Source organism: Pteronotus mesoamericanus, unplaced genomic scaffold (genome assembly GCF_021234165.1).
Source record: "Pteronotus mesoamericanus isolate MK-2021 breed Mesoamerican mustached bat unplaced genomic scaffold, CSHL_Meso_final contig_25, whole genome shotgun sequence".
NCBI classification, from domain to species: domain Eukaryota; kingdom Metazoa; phylum Chordata; class Mammalia; order Chiroptera; family Mormoopidae; genus Pteronotus; species Pteronotus mesoamericanus.
Window position 1 is genome coordinate 40,603,600 of NW_026555105.1, and position 26,373 is coordinate 40,629,972.

The 26,373-nt window shown below is 37.7% G+C and overlaps 1 protein-coding gene across 2 annotated transcripts in view; it reads left to right on the forward strand.

The window, feature by feature from the left end:
• Positions 1–3,031: 3,031 nt before the first annotated feature.
• XRN2 (5'-3' exoribonuclease 2) overlaps positions 3,032–26,373 on the forward strand; it is a 101,888-nt gene continuing 78,546 nt past the window's right edge. For both annotated transcript variants that reach the window (XM_054574138.1, XM_054574139.1), the window contains exons 1-4: positions 3,032–3,204; positions 23,856–23,983; positions 24,061–24,172; positions 26,252–26,363. In XM_054574138.1, coding sequence (XP_054430113.1) covers positions 3,130–3,204; positions 23,856–23,983; positions 24,061–24,172; positions 26,252–26,363 — 427 coding nt within the window. In that variant the 5' untranslated portion in view covers positions 3,032–3,129. The remainder of the gene's footprint in view (positions 3,205–23,855; positions 23,984–24,060; positions 24,173–26,251; positions 26,364–26,373) is intronic.

Below are 26,373 nucleotides of genomic sequence, written 5' to 3' on the forward strand. Positions count from 1 at the left end.
TCTCTCTCTCACACACACACACACACACACACACACACACACACACACACACAAACTATGGTGGACAATCTGCTTTACTCTTCTCATTAAAATGTTAATCTCAAAAACACACTGATAAAAAGACCCAGAAAAAAATCTGGACAAGTATCTTAGCACCCTGTGGCCCAGTCAGGTTGACACATAAAAGTAACCAAATTAACCATCACAGTTATTTAAAATACATCAGGTTATTCACAACAAATTTTGTAAGAATACTGATGGAAAGGGTTCACTTCATAATCCAGAGAGCAAAAGACGACAAAAGAATGTTAAAGCTTACTAACCCAGAGAGTAATAGTAAATACTGTGAAACCCAAAAGATAGCCATTCAATGGCTAATTTTTGAAAAGAATTTTAAAGCTTACTATACTTTCGACAGTAGGGCTTTAAAATGAATTTATGAATGTTTAGAAACATTCTAGTTTCTGTATTCTATATATTTAATATTATTCTTCAGATTAATAAAAAACCAGAATCAGCTGGCAGCCTTTCTCTGCCCCCTTGGGGTATAGGCAAAAATGTTTAAAAACTTCCTGGTCCCCAGGCTGTGGAAGTTGAAAGCCTGGTTTAATATTCCTACTAATTTCCAATGTTTATAAACTCTCCTGGCCTCTGCTGCTTCTTGACCTCTGCTATGTTGCCCAGCACTGTGGTGCTAGACCATAGTGACCCAAACATAAGACTTACCCTCTTTTTTGATTTCTAGGAAAACAACAATAAAAACCCCACACCCGGCCTGAGTCTAGTAGATTTTACTGGCAACATTGAGTTAGGGAAGGTGTTACAACACTTAGTGCATCTTTCAGGTTCCCCCTCACCCTCCCCTTTCCTGTGTGCCCCAAATTCCAATTTTTGTACCTCTTTTATGCAAAGCAATATAGTACCCAGGTCAATTAGCTATGTACTCCCCGGATTTTGTTACTGGTTTTGGACTCTTTCCTTCACAAGGGATAGGAATTTAGCTCAAACTATCTAAGGGCAAAAGAATCTATTGGCTCATGGAATTAAAGGACATGTTTATCAACTAAACTGTAGGAAGGGGGATTTGGCTGTACTCAAAAACACTGAACTAGGGACTTAAATCTCCTCTTCTCATTGCAGACTGGCAACAAGTCCATTCTTATGTTCCAGCTTTCAACCACCTGGGAGGGGCCGCATTTCTTTCCTTATAGTTTGAAGTTCAAAAATCTGGGCAAGGACTCTCATAGCCCAACTTGCTCAGCTGCCCATTCCTGTACCAACTGTCTATGGTGTGTATGATCCTGTAAAAACACAGTACCTCCCGGAGGAACAAATACTTGATAAGGAGGGGCTGTTTCCATGGGGAAATGTGGGAGTTCACTACAGACCTAATACTTTGGAACAGTTTTGGGTGTTCTTAAGTAAAATATGGGTTAACCATTTCTCTAATTACCACACCAGCAATGTTAACAAAGTATCATGAGACCACAGAAGGTGGGGGGTGGCGCGAAGAATATTGCATGCCAGGTAGTATACTTTCAGCGGCCTCTTGAGGTGAGCCTTTAGGATTGAACAAGATTTGTCAAACAAAGAGGGGATTCCAGGGAGACAGACTTCCAGGTTTGAGCAAATGGATATACTGTATTTTGCTGTGTGTAATGCGCATCTTTTTGCCCAAATTTTTCAGGGAAAAATAAGGATGCACATTATACATGGGCAGTACTTGAGACACCTTGTATCCATTTTTGTGTTTTGTGTTACATAAAATTTTATGTACCATAATATATTCAAAAGTAAATGCTAAAATTGCTTTATAATACAAAAAAACAAATATCTAAATATAAATAAATAAGAATTGAATTAAAAAATTAAAATTAAATATTTTCCTGAAAGTTTGGGCCAAAAATATGGGTGCGTATTATATATGGGATCGCATTACACACGGCAAAATACAGTAAACACCTCCTCTCCCAGATCTTTTTTTATATGCTGAAAAAGTGTTATTGGAAGCCAAGAGAAAGCAAAGGATAAAAGTATACTGTTAGTGAAAAGAAAGGATTAAATGATCTTTACTTGGACTGAAGTATAAACTGAGTGTATATGCAAGTGACTTAACTCCCTTCTACAACTCAGCTTTGTCACATTACTTAAGATAATAGCCGCCTCAGAAGGCTCAAGTGACTATTAAATGAGAATCCCTTACCCCAGCCGTCCCCAACCTTTTTTGGGAGGAGGGACAGGTTTTTCCACTGGGGGATGAGGGGTCAAGGGGCGGAGCTCAAGCGGGGTCGGAGGCGGTCAGGAAACGGGAGCTTAGGCGAGCTTCCCGCCCAGCGGTTCCTAACAGGCCACAGACCGCTACCAGTCCAGAGCCCGGGGTTTGGGTACCGTTGCTTTAGCCAACGCTTTAGCACATTTTAAGCACTCAAATAAATGTTGGAGATTATTATCAGCAATTATTTAAAACTCATAAATGTAGCTGAAAGGCTAAATTAGATGCTAAATGCCTACAAGTTTCCATCTAACACCTAAAGTGAATTACTTATGTAACCCACCTAGCATTAGTGCAAAATACTTGAAAAATACTCCTTCTGACAGTCCAAGTACGTACAAAACCGGGAGGAACCAGGAGATATAAATAACGAGTGACTTCAGATGCTTTGATTTTACTCTGAACTGAGCTGGGTGAGAAAGACGTCACCAAACCCGCAAGGAAGAGCTCCTCAGAGGTTTTCGGAGCGCGGAGATCCCCACCCCGGGGAGTCCGAGGGCTGGGGAAGCGAGATCCTGGGGGAGCGGCGGCGAAGGCGCGCTGGACCTCGGGCTCCGGCAATGGCACCACCAAGAGGGATCGTGCCAAATGAGGCTGGCCGCAGACCTCATTACCTGCTCCGCAGCGAATCTCACCTCCAAAAACAACCAGCAGGATGGCGCCCGACACCGCCCTTCCTGATTGAAGCCTCAGCTCACTCGAACCTCCTTCCCAATCGGCGGCGCCCTAGTGATATCACTTCCTGTCGCCGGCGCACACGTGGGAGGAAGTGCCAGTGCCCGCGCCTGCAGCTCCTGCCCGTCTCTCGGTTACGTTCGTCCACTGGCCGGGCCGCTGCCTCTAGCTGGGTCGCCGTTATGGGAGTCCCAGCATTCTTTCGCTGGCTTAGCCGCAAGTACCCGTCTATCATTGTCAACTGCGTGGAAGAGAAGGTGAGGGGGAGCCCGGTGACCGCCGCCCTAAAACCGTGATCTCCAGCGCACCAAGGCCGCGGCCTACCCCTCGGGGGTCCTGCCAGGGTCTGCGCCGCCCTGTCGGCCCCGCGGGAAGCTGCAGCGGCCAGACACGCGGTAGAGTACGGTCTCCGCATTCGGGGTTCCGGGCTAGCGGCCGGGGCGGGGCGAACGCTGAACGGGGCCAGAACTCGCGGGAGGGCTGCCCCTCCCCGTTGGTTTTCCCTGGACCGGAAGGCCCCGCCCACGGCTTTGTTTCATCCCTCCTCGGCGCTTTTCGGGTTTCCGAGGTCCCTCGGAGGCTGTCGGGCCACCTTAGTTGGCCGAGTTTACTAGGTAGGGAAGCGTGGATGCTCTGATCCCAGCCTTTAATGACCTTGTAAAGTAATCCCCCCGCGACGAGCTTTTTGTTGTTTACTGGCCAAACCTGAAAAGTTGTTTTCTAGTGTGATATACTGTTTATTGCTGGTAAATCCTACCGTGAAAGCAGCTTCTTAGAACGTCTAGGGGCCAAGATATAATTGCCTTTTGTAGGTACTCCAGCTGCTGGTCAGCATGTTTGTTGAAATTTTCAAAATTCCTGGGAGCAATTGAACGTTACACTTTTGTTGTTAGTTTGCTAATGTGTATGCAGACTTGTCTATTCTTGAGTTTTGTATTTACCGTTTCTATAATTTCGTCCGAGTTCAATTTTGCATTCTTAATTAGGATTTCTGGATTGGGAAGGGTCACGGACATATCATGCTCCCCACCCCTTCGTGTTTGAAGGAAGTGCCCGTCTGTCGCTGTGAAGTGATTTCTTTTGCATAGATTGGTTAGATCAGTAGTTTTGTTTAGCTCCTACCCAAGAATGAACCAAAAGCTTAGTTTTGATGGCATTCTCAGTATTCCGTGCATTTTTCTCAAAGAGTAAGTGTTCAATTCAGTGCCTGTTTCCTTTGTGTTTAAAACTTACATCAAACTTTATTAAGTCTCATCACATTTTCACTCTCCAGTGATAACCACTTTTAACTGTTTTGGTTCTATCTCTAAATATCATGATTATATACCAGATTCAGTGATTTGAATCTGTTGAATTCTTTCTAGCTATGACAGAAGAGGTTTTGGTTACTTATGCAGCACCCCACTCCAGCTTCACCTGCAAACCTCCTAATAATAGTAAATCACGTCTTTATTTCTTATATTGGTAGATTTTATAACTTTAAGTAATATGCTTTTATTTTTTTATTCCATTTTCTATGTAAAGTATCTTGATTTTTACTTTCTGAAGTTAGGTATTACTTTTTCTAGTTCTCACCCTTACTCTTCACCCACAGCTTGTCAGCTGTACTTTTACCCTGTTGACATCCAATATTAAGTTGTCAGGGCTTTGGCTGTACAAGTTTGTGTTACAAGCTGAGAAAATGATATTGTTGATTATGGTCTTTGTGCAAATTCAGGTTATGTACTGTAATTGTTTCTCTTGTGCTACTCTTGCCTTTTCTTGGTGTTGCCTTTCTCTTTTCCATAGATAAAACTATATTTTATCAGATATTCTCTCATTCTCTTTCTAAGAGACTTATTCTTGCGGTCCTTATTTCTATTGCTGCCACACCCGGTTTTTAGGTCTGTCGGAAAGCTGCTTCTTAATATTTTTAAAAAATTCCATTCCTCAGTCGAAGGTACTGTTTTCTGATCATCTTTCTGGGCTTAAGTTCTTCCTTGGTTTTCATTCTCAGTTCAATTCCCAAGAAATGGCGTGTGGGGTGTCAGTTTTCTGAGTCCATTCTACCCTTGTACACACATGATCATTAGCTAGGTCATAGAGTTTGAGTTTGAAAATTAGTTTCCCTCAAAACTTTGAAATCATTTTTCTTTTGACTATTGTCATCCAGTATTATTACTGAGAAGTTGAATATTAATGTGCTTTATTTATTTAACCAACACTTAATGTATGTTTACCGCTTACCAGGTATGTTCTAGGCACTTTACAAATTAATTTATTAATTCCTATAAAAACAGCATGACTACTACTATGTGCTTATTATTATTATTAATGGGAAAACTGAAACACAGAGGGTTTAGTTAATGTACTTAAGCTCTCTTGTCTAATACATGTCACTGTCAAGAACATGCTTTTAATTTCTGTGTTCTGGTTTCATTCTTTTGTAGTTGATCTCTTTTTCTTTCTGAAATGTTAAAAGATCTTTGTCCTTGATAGTGGAAGTTTTCATGGTTTTCTATTTAAGTATACATTATTTAAAATTAAAATTTGTTTTTGATTAGTACTTGGCTGACTCTGAGTTTGGAGACTTGTGTTCTTCAATTCTAAGGAATGCTCTTTATTATATATGTATTTTTAATCTCCTTTTTTCTCTGCCCCCTCTGAACTCTGGATACTAGTCTGGGGAATGATTTTTCTTTTCCCTCTCTGTTCTCTTCTCCCTAAACTCTTCCTTTTCCCCTTTTGTACATATTTAAAATATACAATTTAATACATTTGACATGTGTTATCCGTGAAACCACCACCACCACACTCAAGATAAGGAACATCAGCTCTAAAACATTCCCCTGCCTCTTTATTATTCTTCCTATGGTTCCCTACTAGCCCATCTTTATGGACTAGCTAGTGGACTAACCCGTCCACTGATATATTTCTGACTCTATAGATAAATTTTTCTTTCATACAATTTTATATAAATGGAATTGTACAATATCTACTCTGTATTTTACCTGACTCACTTCCATTCAGAATAATTATTTTGAAATTCATCCATGTTGTTAAATATATTAATAGTTTATTTCTTTCTGGTTTTGAATAATATTCTGTTATACATATATCAAATTTTGGGGGTTTTTTTGTTATTAGTTGTTTTTATTCTAATAAGTAACACCATAATGAAAAGAGGTGTACATGATTCTCATTATTTCTCTAAGATAAATTATCATAGATGGTGCTGTTAAATCTAAGAGTAGTCTTTTGTAATTTTTTAAACATTTTTTTAAAATTTATAAATCATGTTTATTCTATTACACTTGTCTCAATATTCCCCTTTTACTCCCCTCCACCCATCCCCCACCCCCATTCCCACAGTCAATTCCCACTCTGTTGTCCATGTCCATGGGTACATACATGTTGTCTAGTCCCTTTCCCTTCTTTCCACCATTGTCCTCTTTCCCCATCCCCTCTGGTTGCTTTCAGTCTGGTCCATGTTTCCATGCGTATGGTTTATTTTGTTCGTTAGTTTATTTTGTTGAATAGAGTCCACTTATAGGTGAGATCATATGGTATTTGTCTTTCATCAACTGGCTTATTTCACTTAGCTCAGTATTCTCCAGTTCCATCCATGTTGTCGCAGAAGGTAGGAGATTCATTCTTTGTTTCTTTCTTTGTTTCTTTCTTTCATGCAGATTGATTTTATTTATTTTTTAAATGTCAAAGTTAATTGCAAAATATTAAAAAATTTAAAACCATTATAAAGTCTCAGCAATTAAACCAACATGACACCAGCACAGAAATAATCAGGGAGATCAATAAAATATAATGAGCATTCTGTAGACAAACATATATATCTAACAATGTAATATATGATTAAGTTGATGTTTCACATCAATGGGTAAAATAAGGCTTATTCAACAAATAAGGTTTATATATCTGTCTAACAATGTAATATATGATTAAGTTGATATTTCAAATCAATGGGTAAAATAAGGCTTATTCAACAAATAAGGAGTATGGACCACTGTTACTTGAAAGAAAACAAATATAGAGCCCTATTTCACACATTATGCAAGAAATATTCAGGTGAGTTAAAAATCAACATGTAGAATCTAAGTAGTTTTACGAGAAAATACAAACTAATATTTTTCTTACCCTGAAGTAAAATATTCAAACCCAGAAGCTATAAAGTAAAATATTGACAATATGACTATATTAAACATTTAAGACTGTACAGCAATATACATATAAGAAAAGTTAAAAGACAATAGAATAGGAAAGTATTTGCAACACATCTGAAAAAGGGTTAATGGTTTGTTTTGGTTTTTGTTTTTTTTAGAGAAAAAATTCTACAAACATTTAATCAAAAAATGGATAAAGAATACCAAAAAGTCACTTTAAGCTTTTGAAAAGTAATAGAAATAGGCCAGAAATATACAAAAACAGGTTTAGTTTCAACAAATAATAAAGGAACAATTAAAATAACACATCATTGTCATAATCAGATTAGTATGTATTGAAAAATATTGGTAATATCCAGTATTGGCAACTATGAAAGGAACTGGGTATTCGTAGACTCTTTTTCTTCATCTTAAAGCAGTTCCTTTACTATGTTTTGCAGTGCTGGTTTGGTGGAGGTATATTCTTTTAGCCTTCTTTTGTCTGGGAAACTCCTTATTTTTGCCTTCCATTTTAATTGAGAGCCTTGCTGGGTAGAGAAGTGTTGGTTGCAGGCCTTTGATTTTCGTGACTTGGAATATTTCTTGTCCTCCCTTCTGGCTTGTAGTGTTTCTGTTGAGAAGTCAGCTGCTAGCCGCATTGGGACCCCTGTTGTATGTTACTACCTGTTTCTCCCTTGCTTGCTTTCGGATTCTCTGTCTTTAATATTTGCCATTTTAAAGATGATGTGTCTTGGAGTGGGCCTCATTGGGTTCCTCTTGAATGAGACTCTCTGTGCTTCCTGGACTTGTGAGACTTTCTCTCTCCTCCAATTACAAAAGTTTTATGTTATTACTTTTTTCTAACAGGTTCTCTATCTCTTCCTCCTCTTCTCCTTCTGGTATCCCTATTATACAGATATTATTAGGTTTCAGGTTGTCCTGCATTTCCCTCAATGCCTCTTCATTCTTTTTGAGTCTTTTTTCATTTCCTTGATCTTTCTGGGAGCTTTTTTCTACCTTGTCCTCCAGCTCGCTGATTCGATCCTCGGCTTCATCTAGCCTGCTTTTGATTCCTTCTTCTGTGTTCTTCAATTCAGAAATTGTATTCTTCATTTTCTCTGGTCTCTTATTGATAGTTTCGGTGTCCTTTTTCGTGCTGATATAGTTTGTAGTAAGTTCCTCAGTTTCCCTGTAGTTTTTTGTAATTCTCTCTGAGCTCACTGAATTCATTGATCTCATTGAGCTTCCTTAGAACCATTGTTTGGAACTCAATATCTGATAGTTTACTTGCCTCTATTTCATTTAGTTCTCTTTCTGGGGATTCCTCCTTTCCCTTCGAGTGGGGGGTATTTCTTTGTCTTCCCATTATTTGAGACTGTTCTTTTTTGCTTCTGCTTCTTAAGTTGATCTGTCTTGATTTCATGACTTTGTGGTGTGCACATCTATGGTAGGAGGCTGCTGTTTTTACTTTCTGGATCGACCTCTGATAATGTCAGAAGTCGTCCCTGTCCGATATTAGGCAGCCTGTTCGAGACTTCCAGGAATCTACTGTCTATGGCTTTCTCCTTCAGCTGTTAATCTACTCACTATGTACTCAGCAGGCTGCCTTACACATCTCAGGGCAGGGCTCAGTCCCTCCTAGGGCAGGGGTTATTGGGTCCTCTCATGCTGCTGCCGTATGGGGGAGGAGTCAGCACTGGGATCCTGTGGCTGTTCTCTCTGTTCTCTCCCCAAAGCCTCCATACCCAGTCTCTCCTCCAGTGTCTCCAGACCTCTCTGCACCTCCTTTAGCCAGGGATCTACTACTATCTGTGGCAGCCACTCTGCAATCAGTAGGCAGCTTAGACAGCACAGGGTAGGGTGGAATCCCTCCTGGGGGCAGGGCTATTGGGTCTTATGACGCTGCTGCCTCAGGGGCAATGGTCTGTGCCTGAACAAGATGGCTGCTGAATGGGGGATGAGTCAGCACCGAGATCCCAGCTGGCTTCTCTCTCAGTTCTCTCCCCAGAGCCTCCTTCCCCAGATTCTCCTCTGGTGTCTCTAGCCGACTCTGCCCCTGCCTTTACCAGAGACCAGGGTAAGTGGCTGCAAGTAAAAATTTATGCATTGACCCTTTGAACAGTTCTTTGCATCTCCAGCCGCCTGCCTCTGGCAGAGAACAACCCTGCTGCTTTTCGCAGCTGTCTGTTTTCTGTGTACTTTTTGGGCTCTGGTGCTGCAGTCTGGAGATCCCTGCTTATGGTTTAGACCTTGCTCTTCTCAGGAGGATCCAGCTGGCTGTTTCAATATCCTTCCGGTGCTGCCACCCGTGGGTGCCTCACCAGCCTTCTTGAGCATGTACCGCACTTCTTACCAGTTAGATTTTGCTAAAGCTGATTCTTCTGTCTCCTAGGTACAAGACTCCTCTCTCGCTATTGTTCAGTTGTTTGTTCCAGGTGATTTTTCCACAATTTAGTTGCAATTCCAGGTTGGTCCTGGAAGGAGGTCAGTGTGACTTCCTCTCACTCCTCCACCATCTTCTCAAATTTTGTTTATTCATTCACTAGATTGGCGAACATTTTGATACAGAGATCTGATCAGATCAGTGGGGAGGATTAGGGAGGGGCCATAGGAGTAGGTTGCCCATGGTGATGGTAAACTCCCTAGGACAGGATTTGCTGAGAAGCTGAATATCTCCAGAATGCACAGAATAATGGGCTATAAGAGCTGAAGTAAAAGAAAGGTTCTGGGTAGCTCTTTCTCTAGGATGCTTGGATGATTATGCTGCAGCAGCCTGCATTTCCCAATGGATGGTATTTTGGATGGGAACTCTGGGTGCAGCCTAGGATCAGTCTGGCATGACAGAGGCAGAGGTTCTTCTTTGGGTGTTATAGAGGGGAGGAGCTCTGAGGCAGGAACCTGCCAGTTTCCAAAATTGTGTAACTTTTGCATTTTATATTGTGTGTTTTTGTTTTAAGATTTTATTTATTTATTTTTAGAGGAAGGAGAAGGGAGAGAGAAAGAAAGGAAGAGATACATCAATGTGTGATTGCCTCTCACATGTTCCACGCTAGGGACCTGGCTCTCAACCCAGTCATGTGCCATGAAGAGAATTGAACTGGTGACCCTTTGCTTTGCAGCCCAGCACTCAATCCACTGAGCCACACTAGCCAGGGTGCATCTTATGTTGTTTTAGTTTGTAAGCTAACCCTATAGAAATCAGATAATTACAACTAGTAGGGGGAATGATAGGGGAACTCAAGTGTTAAAGAGTTTAGCCTTAATTGATGTGGAGATGCATGTGGAAATGTAACTAATGCATGTGGAAAGCTGTTATTCAAAACTGAAACTTTTTAATTAAGTCTGCTTTCCTTTATCACCAAACCTTTTTGCCTCTGGAATTTTGCCTTGAGGGTATCAGCAGGACCCCACTTACTGTTCCCTAACAATTTGAATTGTTTCCCAGTTTTTGGCTATTAGAAAAAAACAAACAAACTATAAACGCTGGTGTACAAGTCTTGGTGTGTACATATGCTTTCATTTCATTTCTTTTAGTGTGTTTTCTCTTCACCTGAGGACATGCTTATTGACTTTTTAGCGGGGGGAGAGAAACATCCAAGTGAGAGAGAAACATCAATCCGTTGTCTCTTGCACATGCCCCAAGTGGGGACGGAACCTATAACCTAGGTATGTGCTCTGACTGAGAATGGAACCCAAGACCTTTTGGTTTATGGGATGGTGCTCCAGCCAGTTGAGCCATACCAACCAGGGCTATGCTTTCATTTCTTCAGAGAAAGTACCATAGAGTTAAATGTTTAAATTGAATGGTTGGTGTTAGTTATTTAAAAAGAAATACTTGCCAGACTGTCTTCCAAAGTGGTTGTGCCATTTTACATTCCCACCAGCAGTGTTTGAGATTCTAGCTGCTCCGATTGTCAGCACTTTGCATGGTTAGTCTTTTTTGTTTTATCCATTCCAGTGTAGTGGTGGTATAGTTTTAATTGACATTTCCCTAGTGACAGATGATGTTGAGCATCTTTTTAGCTGCTTATTTACCTTCCATATATCTTGAGTTGAGGTGTCTATTCAGATCTTTTGCCCATTTTTAAGTTGGGTTGTTTTCTTGCATATTAATATGTCTTTTGCAAATATTTTCTCAATATGTGGTTTGTCTTTTTTACTTCTTAGTCATGAAAAGAAGAGCAAAAAATTATAATTTTATTATGATTTTTAAAAATTTTTAAATTTCTTTTTAGAGAGAGGGGAAGGGACCGGGAAAGAGAGGGAGAGAAACATCAATGTATGGTTGCCTCTCATGTTACCTGCAATGGGGACCTGGCCTGCGACCCAGGCATATGCTGTGACTGGGAATTGAACCGATTACCCTTTCGTTTGCAGGCCGGTACTCAGTCCACTGACCCACACCAGCCAGAGCAAAAAAAATTAATAAAGTCTGGCTTATTTTTTCTTTTATATTCCAGCTTTTTGTGTTGCATTAATATTTGCCAAAGTCAAGGTTACTAAGATTTTCTTTTTTCCTAAAGATGTTTTATAATTTTAGTTCATCCTGTGATTTCTGTTTTTAGTTTTTTTAATATGGTGAATTACATGGATTTTAAAATGTTAAGCTCACATTGCATTCCTTGGGTAAATCCCACATGGTGTATTTTTTTTTTATGCTATTGGATTAAATTTGATAAAGTTTTCTTTAGAGTTTTTACATTTATGGTCAGAAAGGATATCTGTTTATAGTGCTCTTAAAATGTCTTTTTCTACTTTTGGTATTAGAGTAATGTTGGCCCAAACTGAGTTCTGGGGTGTATATCCTCTTCAAGAATTTTGAAAGTTTGTGTGAAATTGATATTATTTCTTCCTTAAATATTAGTAGAATTCACTAGTGAAGCCATCTGAATCTGAAGTTTTGGAGGAAGGTTTTTAGCTACAATTCAATTTTTTAGTAGACTTAAAGCTATTCAGATTATATGTGTCTTTTTGAATGACCTTTTGTAGTTTAGGTCTTCTACAGATTGCTGTATTTTGCCGTGTATAATGCACAATTCTTTGCTCAGATTTGAGGGAAAAATAAGGATGCACATTACACATGGGTAGTACTAATTCTTATCTATATAAATGTTTTAAAATTTGTTATTTATGCTTATGTGTTAAAAGTGTAACTCTAGAAAGTAGTAATGATATCTGTATGCAAAATAATACCCTGGAATATAATAATTGGTTTTGTTTGTAAATATACATAAATAAATAATTGAATTGAAAAATTAAAGTGAAAGACATTTTTCCTGAATGTTTTCCTGAATGTTTGGCCAAAAATGTAGGTGTCCATTATACATGGTGAAGATACAATATGTCAGTTTTACTGAAGTAGTCAAATTTGTTGATGTAAAGTAGTTCACATTATTTCTTATCCTTTTACTAGTGATAGAAAATGTAGTGATGTCACCTGTCTCATTCCTGATACTAATTTTGTCTTTTCTCTTGTGTTATGTATATTGTTTTCCACTATCAGTCAGTCTGGCTAGACTTCTGTGAAAGAACTGGCTTTTGATTTCACTGATTTTTCTCTCTTTTTCTGTTTTCTATTTTATGATTTCTGCTGTTATTTTTATTACTTATTTCTTATGCAAACTTTGAGTTTAGTTTGTGTTTCTTAAGCTGGAAATAGAAGTCATTGCTTTGGTACATTGCTTCTCTAATACAGGTATGGACTACCATAAACTGCTTTTTAGGTACTGTTGCAGCTACATGCCACAAATATTGACATGCTGTGTTTTCATTTTCATTCAGTAACAAATACATTCTAATATCCCCTTTGACTTCTTTGGCACCTTGGTTATTTAAGAGTGTTAATTTTCACATATTTGGGGGCTTTTCCAGACATTTTTTCTGTGATTGGTATCTAATTTATTTCCTTTGTCAGAGAATATACTTTGCATAATATGAATCTTTTTCAACCTTTTCTGATTTGTTTTATGGTCCAGAATATGGTCTTGGTAAATGTCTCGTTTTTACTTGAAAAATGTACAAGTTCAGCTGTTGTTGGGTGGAATGTTCTATGTCTTTATGCTGGTTGATAGGATATGGAAGGCATGAACAACAAGACTTAGTGATTTTCTGTCTCCTTGTTCTGTCAATTATTGATAGAAGTGTGGAATTCTATCATAATTTTTTGAATTTGTCTATTCTTTCAATTCCATTCATTTTTGCTCCTTGCATTTTGAAGCTCTTTCATTAGGTGTACGAACACTTAGGAATGTTGTTTTCTTGACGAATAAACTCCTTTGTCATTATAAAATGACTTTATCCCTGGCACTCTTTCCTCTGAGATTTACTTTGTCCAATATTAGTATAGCCAGGTCTTTTGACTAGTGTTAGCATGGTCTGTTTCAATTCTTTTATTTTTAGCCTGTGTAAGTCTTGATGAGTGGATTTAAAAACAACAACAAAAAAAACTTTGTCTGAAGTTATTTTATTGATTTCACAGAGAGAGGGAGGGAGATAGGAAGGAAAACATCAGTCAGTTGCCTCCTGTGTATGCCCCAACCAGAGAGTGAACCCATAACTTAGGTATCTGACCTAACTGTGGATCAGACTCTCAACCTTTTGGTATATGGGATGATGCTCCAAAGAAATGAGCGACCTGACCAGGGCTAAATTGAGTGGGGTTTGTTTGTTTTTTGTAGGCAACGTAACAGTTGAATTTTGCTTTTTCAAATGTCCAGTTTGATGATCTCTGCCCTTTTTTTCATTGTGGCAATATATACATTATATAAAAATTATCATTTTAACTATTTTTAAATGTAAAATTCAGTGGCATTAATTACATTCACAGTATGTATAAATGCTATTCATTTCTAGAACTTTTTCATTCATCCCAAATATAAAACCTTGTATCCATTAAGCAATAATTCCTTGTTCACCCTTCCCCCCTACTTTCTCCCGTTATGAATTTTCTTATTCTAAGTACCTCATATAAGTGGAATCATGTAATATTTGTCATTTTCTTCGGGCCTACTTCACTTAGCATGTTTTCAGGATTCATCCATGTTTAGCATGTTTCAGAATTTCATTCCCTTTTAAGGCTAAATAATATCCCTTGTATATATCACATTTTGTTTGGACACTTGGTTATTTTTACCTTTTAGCTGTTGTGAATAATGCCACTATGAACAACAGATCACTGCTTTGGGTATATACCTATGGCTGGCCACCTTTCTTTCATTTCTTTTGGGTATATGCCTACGAGTGGAATTGCTGGATCATATGATAATTCTGTGTTTACTTTTTGGGGGAACTGCCATACTTTTCCCAGTCTGTGCCTTGTAATTGGGACATTTAGAACATTTACATTTAATGTAATTATTATGGTTAGATCGAAATCTTTCATCTTACTGTGTGTTATCTGTGTCTCTCATCTCTTCTTTGTTTCCATTTTCCAATTCTGCTTCTTTTGTATTGAGTATTTTTTTAATGATCCCATTTTACCTTTCTTTCTTTCTCTCTCCCTACCCATCTCCCACCCCCCTCCTTTTCTCTTTTCTCTCTCTTAGCTTTTTAAGGACTCTAAAAAAGAGTCCTTGAAAAGTACTCATTCACCCATCAGTTTCTTCACTTTGTGTCCTTGGCTTGTACAATCCATACGTTAGTTTACTGACCTTGGGAAAATGACTTAAGCTCTCCTCAATGCTACAGAACTGGAATTTCTTGCATTATACTACATTGCTCCCTATCGTCTCTGTGTTCTGGTTATCTCTGTATGAAAGCTGAAATAAGGCGGAGTGTCACTTTGTTTGACCTCAGCTGGGAATGTAGGTGTAGATATTTTACAGTTCTGCCTGTGTTTGCAAGTGACCTTGAGAGAGCCATAATTGTTGATTTGGGGGTTATAAAAATTATAGTGAGTAGGTGAATTAGCAGATTCAGAAATTGTGAAAAATGAAGATCAGCTCTATGTACATTGAATACTACATAGTATGGGTATGTGGATTAAGTCTTAATGCCATTTAAGTGCCGCTTAACCGTACCTTGCACAGAAGCACTTGATATTTTAGAATTTTATTTGGTAGGTTAATTTTCAGTAGTTTATATATCCTGGTAAAAGTAAAGATATGTTTGTATCTAACTCTAGGTAACATCGTGTAGTATAGAATTGTTTTCATATAGTGAAATCCTGGTGTCCTAAACTGTTTTTTTTCCCCATCTCTCTTCCTTCTGTTTCACCAAATACACTTTTTAAATGACAGGCACTGCTCTGAGGGCAGAGGGGATAATTATGAATTGGGGGCAGGGGTTGGTCCCTGACTCTGCATTTAATTTTCTTCAATATGATATTTTTTTTGAGCTGGCTACTGTATTTTTTGGACGGTTTTATTGATTGAGATATGGTTTATATACCATACAGTTCCCCCATTTAAAGTCTATAATTCATTGTTTTTTCATGTATTCACAGATGTATGCAACAATCACCAGTCGATTTTGAACATTTTCATCACCTCAAAAAGAAAACTGTACCCTTCAGCTACCATTCCTTTATTCCCTGCTCTCACTTTTTCTCTGTCCCTAAGAAACCACTAATTTACTTTCTGCCTCTGGCTTTCATATGAATGAAATCATATAGAGTATGGTTAGGGAGCTGACTTCTTTCATTTGAAAATACTAGGTTTTCAAGTTATATTTATGTTGCGCCTCTATCAGTACGTCATTTTTTTAATGACCAAATAATGTTTCACTGTATGTATATACCACATTTTGTTTACCCATTTGTGTGCCCCTGGACATTTCAGTCGTTTTACCTTTTGACTATTACAAGCAGTGCTGCTACATGTACAAGTTTGTGTGTGGACATGCTCTCCTCAACTGTAAAGAACAGTTTTCATTTTAAAGAAATGTTTTCATTTTATTGGGTATATATAGACCTAGGGGTGGAATCTCTAGATAACATGGCAACTGTATGTTTAATTATTTAAGGAATTGCCAGACTATTTTCCAAAGTGGCTGCAACGCTTTACATTCCCACTAGCTGTGTTTGAGGGGTCCAGTTTCTCCACATAATTGTTGACACTCCTTATCTCACCCCTAATTTTTAGCCATCTTGGTGGGTGTGAAGTGCTGTTTCATTCTGGTTTTGATTTACATTTCTCTAGTGGCTAATGATACTGAGCGTCTTTTCATGTGCTTATTGTCCATTTGTATATCTTTGGAGAATAGTCTTTTCAGATAGTTTGCCTATTTTTATTTTATTTTTTAGCATATTTTATTTGTTATGATATTACAGTTGTCTCATTTTTTTCTCCTGTTTGTTAGTCCCCTCCACCCTGCATCTCCCCTCCCACCAGCATTACCCACCCCCACCCTTAGTTCATGACCATGGATCATACATGTAAGTTCTTTCAGTTCTTCATTCCCTATACTAAACTCCCTGTCTATTTTGTACCTATCATCTATACTTTTTATTCCCTGTACCTTTCCCCCGTTTTTCAACTGCCTCTTGCTGCTGATAACCCCCCAGGTGATTTCCATTTCTATGATTCTGTTCCTAATCTAGTTGTTTGCTTAGTTTGTTTTTGTTTTCATTTTTGTTTTAGGTTCAGTTGTTGATAGTTGTGAGTTCGTTATTATTTTACTGTTCATAATTTGGATCTTCTTTTTCTTAGATTAAGTCCCTTTAACATTTCATATTAACTTTACCTAGTCTGGCAAGCAGTTTATCTGCTCTTCCATTCTAAATGATAGCTTGCTGGATAGAGTAATCTTGGATGTAGGTCCTTGCCTTTCATGACTTCCAATAAATACATCTTTCCAGCCTCTTCCTGCCTGTAAGTTTTCTTTTGAGAAATGAACTGATAGTCTTATGGGAACACTTTTGTAGGTAACTGTCTCCTTTGCTCTTGCTGCTTTTAAGATTCTCTCCTTACCTTTGATCTTGGGTAATGTAATTATGATGTTCCTTGGTATGTGCTTCCTTAGGTCCAACTTCTTTGAGACTCTCTGAGCTTCCTTGACTTCCTGGAAGTCTGTTTCCTTTGTCACATGGGGGAACTTTCCTTCATTATGTTTTCAAATAAGTTTTCAGTTTCTTGCTCTTCTTCTTCTTCCGGCACCCCTGTGATTCAGATGTTGGAAAATTTAAAATTGTCCTAGAGGTTGCTAAGCCTCTCCTCATTTTTTTGAATCCTTGTTTCTTCTTTCTGTTCTGATTGAATGTTTATTTCTTCTTTCTATTCCAAATCTTTGATTTGAGTCCCAGTTTCCTTACCTTCACTGTTGGTTCCCTGTATATTTTTCTTTCTTTAAGATTGCATAGCCTTCACTTTTTCTTCTATGTTACCACCATACTCAATCATTTCTGTGAGCATCCCGATTACCAGTGGTTTGAACTCTGCATCTGATCTCCTCATTGTTTAGTGCTTTTTGTTTCCTTTGAGGTTTTTTTAAAAATACATTTTTTTATTGTTCAAATACATTTATCTCCATTTTCTTGCCACCACTTTCCCCTGCCCCACCCACCCCCACCTCCTACCCTCAATCCTTAACCCTCTTTGCCTTTGTCCATGGGTCCTTTATACATGTTCCTTGATTTGACCCTTCCCCTTTTTTTCCCTGTTACCCACTTCCCACCTCCCACCTCCTCTCTCATTGTTGGTTTGTTTTTTTCTTTCAATGTTGCTGGTTATCTTGCTTATTTTGTTGGTTAGGTTCCCCTTATAGGTGAGAGCATATGGTATTTGTCTTTCGCCCCCTGGCTTATTTCGCTTAGCATAATGCTCTCAGGTTCTATCCATGCTGTTGCAAAGGGTGGTAGCTCTTTCTTTATGCTGTGTATATTCCACTGTGTAAATATGCCATAGTTTTTTGATCCATTCATTTATTGATGGGCATTAAGGTTGCTTCCAACACTTGGCTATTGTAAATTGTGCTGCTATGAACATTGAGGTGCATAGGTTCACTTGAATTTGTGTTTTGGGATTCTTAGGGTATAATCTCAGCCCTGGAATTGCTGGGTCAAAAAGCAGTTCCATGTTTAGCTTTTTGAGGAAATTCTGAATTTTCATTTTTTTGGTTAATTATTTTAATAATTTATTACTATTTTGGATACTGTTGTGAATGAAACTTTCTTAATTTTATTTTTTGGATTGTTCACTGCAAGAAATTAAATACTCATCTTGAATGCTGCAACCTTTAAAAACTTCTAATTTTTTTTTTTTTTAGTGAATTCCTTAGGATTTCTTACATAAAGATCATGTTATGGAAAATAGAGATAGTTTTACTTCCTTGTTTGCAATATGATGCCTTTCCTTTCTTTTCTCTCTCTCTTTTTTACTAATTGCCCTGATTAGAACTTTCACTACAGATTACAATAGAAATAGCAACAGTGGACATCCTTGTCTTACACTTGATCTTAAAAGGGAAATCATCCACTATGTCATTAAGTATGATGTGAACTGGGGTTTTGTTTGTTTTGTAGATGCCCTTTATAGTGAGGAACTTCCCTTCTATTCATAGTTTATGAGTGTTTTTTTTTCCTTACCATGAAAGGGTGTTGGGTGTCATTAAATGCTTTTTGTACATCCTTTGAGACGGGCATGCAGCTTTTGTTTTTCATTCTATTCATCTGATAAATTACATTAATTAATTTTTGGATGTTAAACCAGCTTTGCTTCCCTGGAATAAATCCCACTTGGTCATGGTGTATAATTTTTTATATATATTGCTGGATTCAGTTTGGTAGTATTTTTTTTTGAGGAATTTTATATCCATGTTCTTCAGAGATGATAATCTGTAATTTTATTTCCTTGCTAGATCTTTGTCTGGTTTTGATATCAGGGTAATACTGGACTCATATGTGTTGGAAAGTGTTTCTTCTGTTTTTTGGAAGATTTGTGAAGAATTGGTGTTCATTCTTCTTAAATGTTTGGTTTGATTTTGTGGTGAAACCACCTAGGCTTTTATTGTGGGTGGCTTTTTGATTACTGATTCAGTCATTTCACATCTCATAAATTATCTCTTGATTCTGTAGTTTGTCTTTCTAGTAATTTGTTCATTTCATCAAATAAATACATCATTTATTTGTTGGTATATTATTATTTTTTTTAATCTTTTTCTCTAAGGTGGCAGTAATTTTCTTTCTTTTGTTTCTGATTGTAGTAATTTGAATTTTCTTTTTCTTGGTTATATTGACCAAAGGTTTGTCAATCTTTCCAAAGAACCAGCTTTTGGTTTCATAAATTTTTTTCTTTATTGTTTTTGTTGTTACCTCTTTTATTAATTCCCATTCTAATATTTATTGTTTCCTTCCTTCTGCTTGCTTTTGGTTTAGTTTGCTCTTATTTTTCTAGTGTGTTAAGGTGGAAGGTTAGATTCAAGGAAACTCTAAAACCACGTTGTATAGTTTGGAATTTGATTTAACAATGGAAACTCTCATTTCAGTGGAACCTTTTTCTAATGTTATTAAACAAAAATACATCTACTTAGCTATTAGTAAACAGTAGTGGTTCTGCCTATATCTGAGGAGCCAGAAAGCCTTTTAATGTTGATTGGAACAGTAGGTAGGTATGAAATTCATTTTGGGAGTTTACTTCAAAACCTGTGTAGTAGTTTTTGTTTTTGTTTTATACAGACTAACTATTTGTATATTTGTACCCATCTTTACTTTTTTTATGTACCTTCTTTATCTTGATCCTTTGGCTTTTTCTTTTTTTCTTTTATTTATTTTTAGCACAAATAGGAAATTTCCCAACTGCCGATTTGGGATACATATATCCTCCCTTTTTCCATGACGTGGAGGAAGATTGGACATCTACTTGGCAAAACTACCTTGACCTCCAAGCTTCTGGGTAGATGTGTTTTCTGTTCCTCTGGGGAACTGCTAGTCAGTCAGCCAAAGTACTTCACTGACCTTCATACTCAAGCACCCTTATTCTCTGGGAACACCTATCTCAAGTTACCTTGTCCATGTGGAGCCCCAGAGGGTGAGAGGAGAGGGGGGAATACAGGGGTGACTCACCTGGCTGTTCTTGCTGCTGGTGCTAATGGATTATCTAGAGGCTGTCCCTTGAGTCCTTGCTTCTTGGCAGCAGAGCTCCTCTCTGCATATTTTAGGCTTTGCTCCATCTTGTCAGATCTACCTACGAGCTTTGCACATTTCAAGTCACAGAGGGTTCTGGTTTTCTAGCACACCTAACGCAGTTGTGGGTATGTTTGTTTTTAGTTTTGTGGTCTTGGGGTAGAAGGGGAAAGCTGCTCAATTTATTATCTGGAAAACCCAAAAGATAATGAAAAAGTTACTTGAAATGAGTTGGTTTTAGGTTTCAGAGTGGCTTTTCTTTTAGCTGCCCTTTGATTGATTAAAGATCTCTCCTTATCTCAGACACACTAGCATTGTTTTTGGCAGGGCTCTTGAGTGAGTTCCTTTGTTAACATCAAAATCTTCTCTTAAGGAAAGAATTTCTGGATTTACGTAATTAATGTGTTGAATACATCTATAGTACTTCTGCAAGAAAAATATGTTTAGTTTTCTAATTGGGGGTGTCGGGAGCTCTTTTTCTTTTTTTTAAAAATTAGGACCCACCTTGCCCTCTTTTTCTCCATGCTCTGCTCTCTGTGTAGTAGAAGTTCTCATGCAGGTATTCAATATTAATTGAAGAGTTATAATATGCCTAGTGCTGCACTAGCCACTGGGGCAGAGTTAGCAACCCATTGACCTCCTGTTTTTATAAACAAAGTTTTATTGCAACAGAGCCATATTCATTCATGTTCGTATTATGACTGCTTGCACATTACAAAGGCAGATAGGCGTTATTGTAAATTTCTTTTATGCATTTCAGCTAGCTTCTAGGTTAGTTGGTATATCTACTTTTATTTGAATGAGAAAACCCTGTGTATCAGTTAGTAGAATCTTCATGCTTTTACTGAGGAGATTGTGTTCAGCAGACTAGCCTGTTTAGGCTCAGTGAACGAACTTCCCTACCTCTGAATGTATGTTCCCTGACGTTTTACATTTTACACTTTCCTATTCAGTCCATTAAGCTAGCCAATAATCCATTATCCTCTAAAGATTGTTCTTATAACTGAACAAAAACAACGTAACCTAAACAGAACAGAGTTACAAGAAATAAATTTATTTAAATGAAAGAAAAAAGTCTTAACAAGACTAAAATATTTATTAACTGGCTTGATAAGGAGCATAAAGAAAATGGGTCTCAACTCTCCTGAATAGGTGTCTGCTTGGTGGAGGAGAAGGGAAAATGTGGAGTTTAGAATGTGGAGGTTAGACGGAGAGTTAGAGAGCCCCTTGCCTTCATAGTTTGTTTCTGTTTGGGGGGTCATCAGGTTATCTTCTTCTATAGACTCCCTCAAAGTTGACCTCCTGCTTTACTTACCACTTAATTCCATTCACCACTTTTTTTAATCTTAAATTTTATTTTTCATTTACACTTTACATTCAGTATTACTATGTATTAGTTTCAGATATACAGCATAGTGGTTAGACAATATATACTTCCATTCACTGCTTCTGATCAAGCCCTTTTTTCCTGATTCACAACATGTATGTGTAGAATCCTGTTCTGCTTTAAATCTCTTTTGATATCCTTTACTTCCAATTTTAAATATAAATTAAAGCCCAATTTCATTCCTATCCCTCTCAAAGATAACCACTGCCCTGATATTGGTATTTATCCCTTGCTTTTTTCTATGCTTTCATTGCATATGTATTCATCCCTGGACAATACCTAATATTGTTTTGTCTATATTATATTTTCTCAGTGTGGTATACTGTGTATATTTTACTTTGCAGCTTGCTCTTTTGGCTCAGCAATATATTTGTGATTATCCTGCTCTATTTCTTTGAATCTTAACTTGTGTCTGGCATTCCAGTATGTGAAGATACCACAGCCTATTAATACATTTATTGGGCTCTTTTCTTGCTAGTTAAGTTGACCTCTTATGTTTATTTTATTTATTTATTTTTAGACAGGGGAAGGGAGAAAGAGAAGGAGAGAAACATCAATGTGTGGTTGCCTCTTGCACACCCACTACCGGGGACCTGTCCCATAACCCAGGCATGAGCCCTGACTGGGAATTGAACCGGTGACCATTTGGTTCACAGGCCAGCACTCAATCCACTGAGCCACACGCAGCAAGGGCCTTATTTTTATTTTTTAACTTTATTGAGATATAATGTATGTATCACAGAGTTCACCCATTGAAAGTACAAAATTCAGTGGTTTTTAGTATATATACAGAGTTGTACATTTATTATTATTTAATTTTAGAACATTTTTATCACTTCTAAAAGAAATTTTGTACCCATTTTCAGTCACTTCCTGTCTCCCTCACCCTTCCCCTACCTTCAGATTGAAGCCAGTATATTTTTATTTCTGGATTTGTCTTCTGGATTATATAACTGGAATCTTTTATGGTCTCTTGTGACTAGCTTTCACCTAGCAGGTGTTTTTGAGGTCGATCCATACATGATGTGGTATGTACATAATGGGCATTTATTTATCCTCACCTGCGGATACATTAATTGATTTTTAGAGAGGAGAATAGGCAGGGGGTGGGGAAGAGAAACATTGACATGAGCGAGGAACACTGATTGGTTGTTTCCCCTATGCGCCTTGACCAAGGATCGAATCAGTAACATAGGTATGTGCCCTGAATGGGAATCAGACCTGCACCCTCTGGTCTATGGTGCTCCAACCCGCTGAGCCACCTGGCCAGGGCCATGATGAGCTTTTAAATTGTTCACTTTTGGGGGGGCTATTACAAATGATGCTTCATAGATATATGGGGGAACTTATTTTTTAAAAATGAATTCTACTGTTTGTAATAGTAAAAGTCTCATCTCGTATTCTTATCACTTGTGGAAACTCTGGAATAAAAAGACAAAGGTGATGTTCACTACAAAAATATAAGTGTGCCTCTAGGAGTAAGTAAGGCAGAATCCTTACCTTTTGAAGAACTCAGTGTGGTTGGATTAGAATGATAAAGTAATTATAATTGTGAGGAAATGCAGAAGAGCTTTTAGTTTTCGAAATGATGTATACAAAGTGTTATAACGTGAGATTGGAGCTCAGTCGAGACCCTGGAAAATAGGAAAGATTTTAGGAAATGGAGGTTGGCAGGGAAGGAGAAAGTGTGCAGGCGCACTGAAAGATGAAAGAGCATTTTCCAGGAACTTAAAAGAGGTAAGGTGGGCCCAATCAATGTTGTGGCAGGACAGGAGACTAGTAAGCGACCAGGCTCATTGGTGTACACCTGCTATGGAAATCATTGGAAAAAATAGGCAAGATTAAGACCAGCCACATTTGTATTTTAGAAGGAAAACTGACAGCATAGATTGTGGGCTGGAGATAGGAGAGTTTAGAGGTAGGGCAGTCCATAAAAGACTGTTACAATCTTTCAGGTAAGAGATGATACTCGGGTGTTGGTAATGGTATTGGGAATGAGAGGACATGGAGAGGCATTTTGCAGATTAAACTGATAGGACTTAATGGTAATGGATGGCGAGGGAAAAGAGTTCTAAGATGATTCCCTTGGTTTCTAACTTGGACAACTGAGTGAGTTGAGAATTTGATAAATACTTCCCATGTAATTAAGATTAATTTGTTGCATTGGAACCTGTTGCTTTCTATAGATGAAATAATCTGCTTCAGTTTGTTCTAAGGAGTAAAATAACTTTATCTTACAGTCCAATTCAGAAGTGAAACAGCTTCATACTGAGCCTAGGATGTGAACACTTGAACAATCAAACTACTATTAATTAATCTCTTCCTTAGCCAAAAGAATGCAATGGTGTAAAGATTCCTGTTGATGCCAGTAAACCTAATCCAAATGATGTGGAGTTTGATAATCTGTATTTGGATATGAATGGAATCATCCATCCCTGTACTCACCCTGAAGACAAGTACGTAATCCATTTTTGTCACTTATATCACAAGTTACAAAGGAATACAATGTTACATTGTTTGCTTGTTATTATAGACCAGCACCAAAAAATGAAGATGAAATGATGGTTGCAATTTTTGAGTACATTGACAGACTTTTCAATATTGTAAGACCAAGACGACTTCTCTACATGGCAATAGATGGAGTGGTGAGTACTAAAATAATTAGAATCCTTTATTTTTTGTTTTTGCTGTGTTCCCAGTGTTCACAATGCAAATAAGCTAAATAATGAAAAATGTTGACTCTGGTCAATTTGAGAAAGCCTCATCCTTCAGTCCTTCAAACATTTTTCTGTGCCTGTTTTGTGCCTGGTACTGTGAGATGCCGGGGATGTTGATGATTGTGTTTGCTTTTGAAGGGTAAGCCACTAAGGGGTGAGGTTAGTTACCAGTTAATGGACTTCATAGGCACTAAATAACACAAGCAGGGTATAGAGGGAAGAGAGAGTCAGTACTACTCAGGAACTTAGGAAATAGAAAGGAGGTGACTTCTGTCCCATTTCTGAAAGAATAAAAAATAATTAGAGGTTGGTGGGCAGTGGAGGGTATGGATGGGACAGACATGCGCAAGAAGGGCCTTCCAAATAATCCCAGATGTGCCATGCTTTTGACCACACCGACACATTTTGGCAGCTACAGCTGTTTCAGATTGGAAAGGAAAGCAGAACAGTGGCTTGAAAACACCTTGCCTGCCACACCCAGAAGTTTTGATTTTATCCTATAGGCAGTGAAGAGTCATCAAAATGACTTAAGAGAGGAATAACTTACTGACCTTGGATAACAATACCAAGTCAGTTAGTTTATAAATAACCAGCAAACTACATATCAGGGTTCAAGGAAAATTAAGGTAAATCATCACCCTAAGTTTATTTAGCCATATGCAAATAGATTTTTTCTTTTATATTTAGTAATCCTAGTGGCTAATGGAATGATTTTGTAAATCCAGAAAGCTTTGGTTCCAACAAGATTTTTTTCTGTGAGGTTCTATTTACTCAGTGAAAAATCTTAGCTACCTGATAACTTGTTAAGCTGTAGTTTAAGTGGAGTAAAGAATAAAGGAAACAGGAATATGTCGTATTTGGAGCATATTTCAATTCACGTTTAGCTAAATATCTTGTAGAAAATCTTTAACTTTAGTGTGCTAGGTCAAGTATAAAACATGCATATTTGTGTGCAGTTGTACATGCACATGTCTGTAAGACATTTCTTATTAAGATAGAAATGTTGATGATAGAACTTGGTCCTTGAAGGAGATTAGGCAATCTCATTTTACAGGAATGGGAACTATTTAAAGAGAATATGAAATAATTTATACATGTGGGCAGGATACTGCAAAGTCCTTTTCCACCCCAGAACTCGGTTCAATAATTTCAGAATCTTACACTCCAGTTCACTTCACTCAGGCTTATTTGATGATTTGAATTGCATTTGGTCAGAGTGATTTAAAAGTACTTCCAGTTAAAACCTTGTTTCCTTTTTAACTGCGATATCTTCTTGTAGTGACCATAGTAATTATGAACCTCACTGTGGGAAATACAAAACAGAAATGCCATGATGTCTTACAGATCAAGACATAATTTTCTTTTGCTTTTTCTGTTGCTTTTATGGGGCATTGTAAATCCCATTTGGAGACCATCCTTCTTTTTAGGCTTGGACATAGAGAAGGTCTCCCTGATTCTGGTTGTGTACAAACTACTCAGAAAATACCCTGCTGGCTTGGTCTTTGAGTAAAATGAGCTTTCCTTATTGGGAAACCATAACCCAGTGGAGCTGATACTAGTTTGTGGACACTGCAGTATTAAGTACTATGGCTTCATAGGATGTTTTTCTATCTGAGCTCAGCTTTTGGGTTTTTGGTCCAAATTTAAGTTCTCAGAGTCTGTTGTCTATTATGAAAGGATTGTTAGGCATATTAGCCTTTTCCATCTTAGTGTACTATTTTTATAAGAACAGCTGATTCACAAAGAACATGTATGAATGATCCATGGACATGGACAACAGAGTGGGAATTGCCTGTTGGAGGGGGGGGTGGGTAGGGGTAAAGGGTTAAAAAATTGAGACATCTATAGAATAAACATGATTTATAAATTTAAAAAAATAAAAGTATAAAAAAGGTAACAAAAATAAAATAAAAAGTGCTTCTGTTCTTTCAAAAAAAGAACAGCTGATTCAAAATAATTGTGAATATTTTGAATAGTATTATTTGAATATGAAATACATGTTTTCAGGCACCACGTGCTAAAATGAATCAACAGCGTTCTAGGAGGTTCAGAGCATCAAAAGAAGGAATGGAAGCAGCAGTAGAGAAGCAGCGTGTCAGGGAAGAAATACTGGCAAAAGGTAAAGAATA